The following is a 7,385-nucleotide window of genomic DNA, read 5'->3' as shown; positions in this document are numbered from 1 at the left end:
TTGTAAGATGACTTGTTATCTCGTACCAGACGAAAAAACAGTATAAATTCTCAGTCTGCAGTCTGCATTTGTACTTAGTCTGCATTTTGTACCCGGTCTGCAGTCTGCAGTCTGCATTTTTTACTGACCGGATTGGTATTGCTGTTTTTGTTCGAGCGAGCCTCAAGTCCGGACCGAAATATTGGAGCTCGAAAAAAAATTTTACTGAGAGTATCTTGGCCGCTATGATTGATGTGTGGACTGTATGTTGAAGAGCTCCTGAGGAAAAGCACAATGATAAAGCAATGATTACTTTGTACCAACTGAAGACGAATGCAAATACGTGGCTTACCAATATGGCTGCCTCTGATGCTCTTCCGCGTGGTCACAGCTTGTGTTGAAATGAACCCGCTACGGGTCCCCTAGGTGTCAACATTTCGGCTTCTCGATGCAAGTTGCATTTTTAGAAGTTCGGAATTGTGATTTGACGTTATTATCTTTATTAAACCATAAAAACAATTTATTTCTTTCCACGTGAGTTTCTGAGCTTCATCGAAATTAAGTTGACTTTCACTAAGTGGGGAGGGGTAGCATGCGAGACTACTTCCGTTCACGGTCCACAATGCAACTTCCGTCAACATCTGCTTCACCACAATACCTCATCGATTGCTTTCAGCATGAATGACCTAAAAAGCGCGCACACGTTATGTTATGAAATTCAGCTACTTTGTTCTCTTAGCAAAACGTCTATTAAATAAATAATTCAATTCTCAGTTCAAACTTTTGCCAATAATCTTAAAAAGCGTTGACTTGATTTCTTTGTGAGGGCTATTTGATGGAGGATTTCTTGCTACAGTATGAGAATGACTGTTTCTTGAGATGGAAATTTTGAACTCAGACTTCATCTTGGAGAAGAGTATATTTACACGGAGCGATTATCAAAGAAGTCGAAAATGGTAGTTGTGGTAAATAATTTTTTTCAAACTATCATTTCAATTAATAACATGAATTTTATTCCAACTTGTGAATGATATCAAATAACGAGCTGACAGTCCTACGTGGCCTATGTGAGCGTCACTAGAAAACATCATAGAAATAAGGGCCTTCATTTGTAGTTCTCGTAAGAAAACCAGCAGTTCGTTAATTATTAATTCAAAGGATAACGTTGGTAATTAGTCAGCTAGAGAACTTTTCTTTTAACGTGAGTTAACTCCGCCGAAAATATTAGGTTTGTCGCTCTCTTCAAAGACTGTTTTCACAATTTACGGCTTTCCGGTCCACTTACGATAGTAGTTTCTCATGCAAATGAACTTGAGTATGCATGCCTGCTTCGTGTTCCTGTTTACCAAACAGTCAGTCTCTCTTATCACTTATTAATGCTATTGAGTGCTCCAAGTTACGAAATCATCCTTGCAGGTAAGCTGTAGTTTACGCAGTTGTAGAAAAAAAGTCTGAAAAAATTTAGGCCTCGACGGGATTTTAATCCTTTCGATGGGCGCTGTTATCAACTGAGCTACGAAACCACTCATCGGAAGCGGGGCAAGTTTTAACGAGGGTTCTTTTCCGTGAAGGAATCTGATCAATATCACGTGTTCTGTTGGATTGTCCTTACATTAGTTATTCTCATAGTTTATTTTCTCTTTACCAACGTGACGACTTTAGTCTTCTAATAAATATTTAGCTGGATTTTTTTTACTTGCCTTCAGCAATATGCGTTAAATGTCTGCAGCACTGATACCATATCTTCCTAAATAGGCTCACCACGTTTTGCCCCGAAGCACAAAACCAACGTAAACATTTCATTCAGTTAGGTAAACAACGACCCTTTTTTAACTTTTTTATTTCCCAGCGCTGATTTCAAATCGAACTGAGTCCGTTTTTCTTTCCAATAAATTCACAGACTTGTAAAAATCAAAGTGATGTTGTGCTATGCACATTTTTGCGTCTTCATATGAGAATATTAGAAAATGTTAAATAATCAAGCTATGGGGGTGAGCTAGGAGATAAACACAATATTTTAATTTTTTTTCTTATGGAGAAACACTTTCAGTAACATAGGCGGTGCGGACATTAATTGGCTATTTCACTCCTCCATATAATTGAAAAATACTTTGATATTTCATCGTAGAGCTATCAAAATTCTAACCTTGATAAAGCCGAAAATGACTTTTTATCTCATGTAGTCCCAAAATTAACAGACTTTTATTTTTACTTCCAACTGTGATTCAATAAAGTCAATTCTGTTTGCTAATGACCCCCTAGGAACACAAACTATAACCAATCGACTGCCGAGCACTTCCTCTTGATAATAAATTATTCATTGAGGATTTATCCGAAATACTAGCCTATTATCTTACTTCTGAAGGGCTCTGGTTAAGAATCCATAACCTCTGGTGCGTGATGCAAAAGAAGACACAAAATTCCTATACAGTTATACCTAAGAACGGCCGATCTGCTAATCAGTTATATGGATGCTTGAAATTTTACTAATACAAAAAGCAGGTCTGAACAAAACTATAAGAGGATATGCAAGTTTTAACGTCATTCTCAACATTCAAGGTAAGTTGACTGTTTTAAAATGTTCTTGAACGAGGCTAAAGGTTTAGAAATACGCCTTTGATGGCCATCAGAGTTTCAAAACGTCGACCAACACGAAAGCGGTGTTCTTGTCTCAAATGGATGGAGTGGAACAAACACCATATCCGGCCAAGGATAACGTTCTGTTTTTCTTATCTTTTTTTTAAGAGAGAGGCTCTTCTGATTTTTATCGGAACTTGGATAGCGGTGATTAAAGCTGAAGGTACGTTTAAATTTTGATAATTGAAGCAAAACGTTTTGATATTACTTTTAAGGGAAAGGCATTTGTCAGAAACATAAGTTGAGATTTGTTATTTTTGTGCCTTAGTTACCTCGTTATTTACTTTGTTACATATTTCATGTCAGCTTTGTTCTGCAGGTGTCATGAAAACATCTCAAACGTTATCGCTCTTGAGGACGTCCCGGTGATCAAGCTCGGAAGTAAAAAAAAATATCTCACGGATTCAGTTTCGTAAAACCAAACTATGGTACATAATTCAGCCAACCATGAAAATAAAGAGGTTTTCGATTGAGAGTCGTAAAACCAAAACGATAAACTTCAAACTGCCTAAAGCGCGGGAAAACGCTGGCGACAACGTTTTAATTTTGTTTCTGATTGGTTGATAGAGTGGCGCGAGTTTTCTGGACCAATCACAGTGCAAAGTAACGCAGAAACAAAGCAATCCCGGATTGTTTTTGACACTCAATTGAAAATTTTCCCATCGGGAGGAGCCAATTAGAACTCAAATGTAAAAATAAGCGCTATGTCTGAAGCGCGGGAAAATGTGAATTACAAAGGCTCGGCTGGTTTTGGTTCTGCATCTTATTGATTAGGAGAGTGGTATAAGTCTTTTATACCAATAACAAAGCGAAATTGAACAAAACCAATATAATTCTATAAAACTTTCCACCCTCAACTGAAAATTGATTCAAAAGAAGAAACACTTATTTAGTATTAAATAGTTAGGTATAGCCAAAACATTACTTCTTTAAATATCACAGCATGGCAGCCGAGCCATCAAACCAAAAGACGTTACAAATTTTTGTTTTAAATATTTTGGTGAAAACGAGGTTTGGAGGTGGATTTTCAGTAGATAGCGTCATATTGCCTAAGTGCCATTTATGGTCTTGGGTCACTTCAGCTCAAGCTGTACCGATTATAAGTAAAACTATTTAATGAAAAAACTAAACTTTCCTGCATGACAATAGAACAACAACCAAATCATTGGAAGATGCTTGCGTAAGGACTAATTCGACCTATGATTTGAAGAAGCTAGTTTTTACTTCAGACCAAGTCCTCACACTTACATTTTACAATCGAGTGGTGAGCGCATTGCCAAATTTTGCTTCATTTCATCTCTGATAGACCAAAACGACATCCTAAACACTTCATTTTTTTTTTAGCACAAAATACTAGAGTAAATCAGCTAGCTTAGACTCAAGAAGGACATTCTTATCATGCACAAGCGCTGAATTTGATTTGCAACCGTCGAATTGGAAAAAAATCGTCAACCTTGAAAGCTACTCCCCCATCGAAATGTTCCAGATTAACTCAGAAATATTGAACTACTTTTTCAACAGAGCCTTCTATCCCAGCAGAATGCACCACTTACAACACATTCAATGATTCAAGCAGATACTGGGGCACAAGGGGAGACAGCAAATGCGATAATAATCTAGTCAGCGGCCACTGGTACCGCTTCATGGGGGCTGCTGGCGTGATGATGGCTACTTATTGTATTCCAAAACTTAGTTGCGACGCTTACATCTCCAGTTGGATCAATGGCCATCATCCCAATAAAGCTTACGAGAAGGTCTCAGGATCGGCCTGCGGGCACTATCTCTCAGACTGCTGTTATTATTCTTACAACATTGAAATACGTAACTGCAGTGGATATTACGTTTATGCACTACCGCCCACTATTGACTACTGTAATGCACGATACTGCGGCGTCAACGGTACGTGATTTCACTACGCCCCCTTGTTAAGTTACAGTGATAACTTCTAAAGTTTTCGAACACGAAATTAAAATTTTTGCTCGACACGGAATGTTTTTAGTGTGAGGGTGACGATGGGGTCAACCGTTAGAGACCGTAAAAGGCCAAAAAAATTTAACCTTCAGACATAAAAAAGTTGACCGCAAAAAATTTTTCTGCTGAAAAAAATGGAAAAAATTACCATTTAGCCGTAAAATCCTTTCCCCCATTGAGACCCCCTAGTATTTGCATGGACATGAAGGCACGCTTTTGAAAAAACATACTTTGATAGAAAAATGAACGATTATAATAACAATAATAATATGATAGCTAATTGAATAAAAAAAGATTGTGAATTTTAAGCGAGGAAACGAAATTAAGAAAAATGTGAGCAAGGTCATCACTAGGCTCATATGCGTCACGTGTCATAGGAGTAACTAGAATATGAAAGATGGTGAATTTTAAACTCGAAAATGAAATGAGCTCGCAACAAAAAAGAAAAATGATATTTTTTCTTTTCATTTCTAAGCTTTAAATTAATGACTAAAAGACCACTAAACGACAGTCATTTCCTCTTGAACAGATGAGAATGATGCTTGTCCAGCCAGTGCGGGTTCAATGGAATGTTCCTGTCCATCAGGCTATTCGGGTACACCATGCCAAGGTCAGCTGGTTATTAGTCTTATTGTTTGCAATCAAAACTACAAAAAAATATCCAAACGCGATTGGTTATCACCAGCCCGATTTGATCACAGGGCAGTGTATGCGTCATGCTTTTAATTGGATAACGTAATTTAAAACATAGCCAGTAAATTTGTCTAATCAAATTCAATTGCGCGAGCATGCTTCATATTCCTATTGTGCACGCTCATGACGTCAGCAAACATATTCCTCGAGAAAAAATTTTCCATCGGGTTGAAAATGTTATAAAAAAATTGATTCATACGTCAGCGGTGCGTTCATCGAGATATGAAGCACTTGGGAAGTTTAGAGAGCACTCAAGAAGCTAGAGTTGCTCTCGGCTACGCCTCGAGAAACTCTTACGCATCTTTCGTGCTCTCCAAACCTCCCGCGTGCTTCATATCTCGATGAACGTACGCTGACGTATGAACCAATTGTTAAATGACAGTTAAAGGGAAAGTTGAAACGTCATGCCCGTGTAAGTGGACAGAACGCGTTATGTGCGCGCGCTGTTGTCTCGCATTTCGCCTAGTTGATTGTTGTTGCTGTTTTGTTATATATAAAGACGTATAACCGATGTCTAATTTCTTTCTCAAATTTTGTCATAGTTTTGATTAATTGGTAACAGGACTTCGTGTCGTCCAATTCTACCCCGTAATTATACTCGTGATTAACAAATCGGACTCCCGCTTTGTGGTCGTCCGATTTTGTTAATCACTCATATGATTACGGACCGAATTGGACTCCACTCTGTCCGATTACCATTTAACAAATAGAGAAGCCTTGGCTGTGCTCTGTTCTGTTATAAAGCACGCAGGAAGCGGCTAGAGCACGAAAGAAGTGTAGGGAGAAACACGAGACGTAGTCGAGTGTTTCTCCCCACTTCTTGAGTCATTACTTTCAATTTTCAAAACAAACTTTATTTCCAAAGCGAACAACAGTGTCGTCAGCATGCTCTATACTCTCATAAAGCACGCTACAAAAAGCCAATCAGAATCCTTGTTAGAATGGTTCAAATAATCTGATTGGCTGTACAAGACTAAAGCTGTCAAAAGTGTCAAACCATCAAAGTTAAAAAACCATCAAAGTTCACCTTCTGCGATAGTTTACAAACTAAAATAGTTCGGTAGGTCGAATTTAACACTTTTGCCTGAAGTTTATAAGTCTCTAATACAGAATCTTGAAGTGAAATGTTCAGTGAACTTCAGCCGAATTATGGCTCATAAAAACACGCGAGTTTTTTCACATGACAAGGTAGAAAACAAACTGTTCAGGGCAAGTGTTTTTTGAATGAACGACAGCCGAATTCACCGGAACATGAAGATCGCTCGGGATGACAGCTCCGCAAAACTCGGCTGCAGTGACAGATGTGACTTTCCGCTCAACGCATCGGAAAGGATGTGAGAGCAAGCTCTTATTTTTTCACTCGAAGGGCGGCCGATGTAGTTTCTGAGGCTTGCTGTGATGACCGAAGATCGCCATGATGAGCGAGCCGCGATGGACTTCAGCATGATCATATTCGCTCAGACACCGTCATGATTAGAATGAATTTTAACAGTTATGCCAGTTTGGTTATATTTTTCATCATTTCTGTTTTGTTCTGTTTTGTTTTTGAACACTGAACTTTATATACTATATGAGTGTTAGCTGTGTTTGATTTTTATTTCCGTACGTAACCTTGCAATCTACCTGAGCGTGAATCAATCTTTAAAACTCGGAATGTTTATTTTGTTTTTCCTTTGAGGATTTTCGTATCTGCTCACGTTTTAATAACGTAAACTACGGCGCCTAGTATGTTTACAAACCTTTGTTTGATTCTTCTGTTGCTACTTGCCGGCTCGCTTCAGTTCCGAAATTTCACTTTCAATTATCGGAAAAAAGCTAAAAAGAAGTCCCGGAAAAGCTCGAACATAGTACAATTTGGCAGATGGCGTGACAGCTGAAGCTCAGCTCTATGCTCTATACTCTCATAGAGCACGCTCTTTCAACCAATGACAGCGCGCGTTATATCCGAACTTTATTATAAGGTTAATTAGAGCGCATTTCAATTGAATGTCGTAAAACCATCAACCAAAGTAATCACATCAACCAATCAGAGAAAGAAAAACACCACCTGGGTCTCAAGGTGAAAACAAGCAAACTGTCTGAAGCATCAGGCGAACCCGGAAAAC

General features: G+C 38.4%; 1 protein-coding gene across 1 annotated transcript; it reads left to right on the top strand.

The window, feature by feature from the left end:
* Positions 1-2,505: 2,505 nt before the first annotated feature.
* On the top strand, positions 2,506-4,523 carry LOC136279039 (oncoprotein-induced transcript 3 protein-like). The gene is made up of 3 exons (XM_066162392.1): positions 2,506-2,538; positions 2,725-2,779; positions 4,138-4,523. The coding sequence occupies exons 1-3, from the start codon at positions 2,506-2,508 to the stop codon at positions 4,521-4,523; spliced, it is 474 nt and encodes a 157-aa protein (XP_066018489.1).
* The last annotated feature ends 2,862 nt before the right edge of the window (positions 4,524-7,385 follow it).

The sequence above is a fragment of the Pocillopora verrucosa genome, chromosome 2 (assembly GCF_036669915.1).
Source record: "Pocillopora verrucosa isolate sample1 chromosome 2, ASM3666991v2, whole genome shotgun sequence".
In the NCBI taxonomy this organism is placed as follows: Eukaryota; Metazoa; Cnidaria; class Anthozoa; order Scleractinia; family Pocilloporidae; genus Pocillopora; species Pocillopora verrucosa.
The sequence above is the reverse complement of the archived record's forward strand: the minus strand, read 5'-3'. Positions and strand labels throughout refer to the sequence as shown.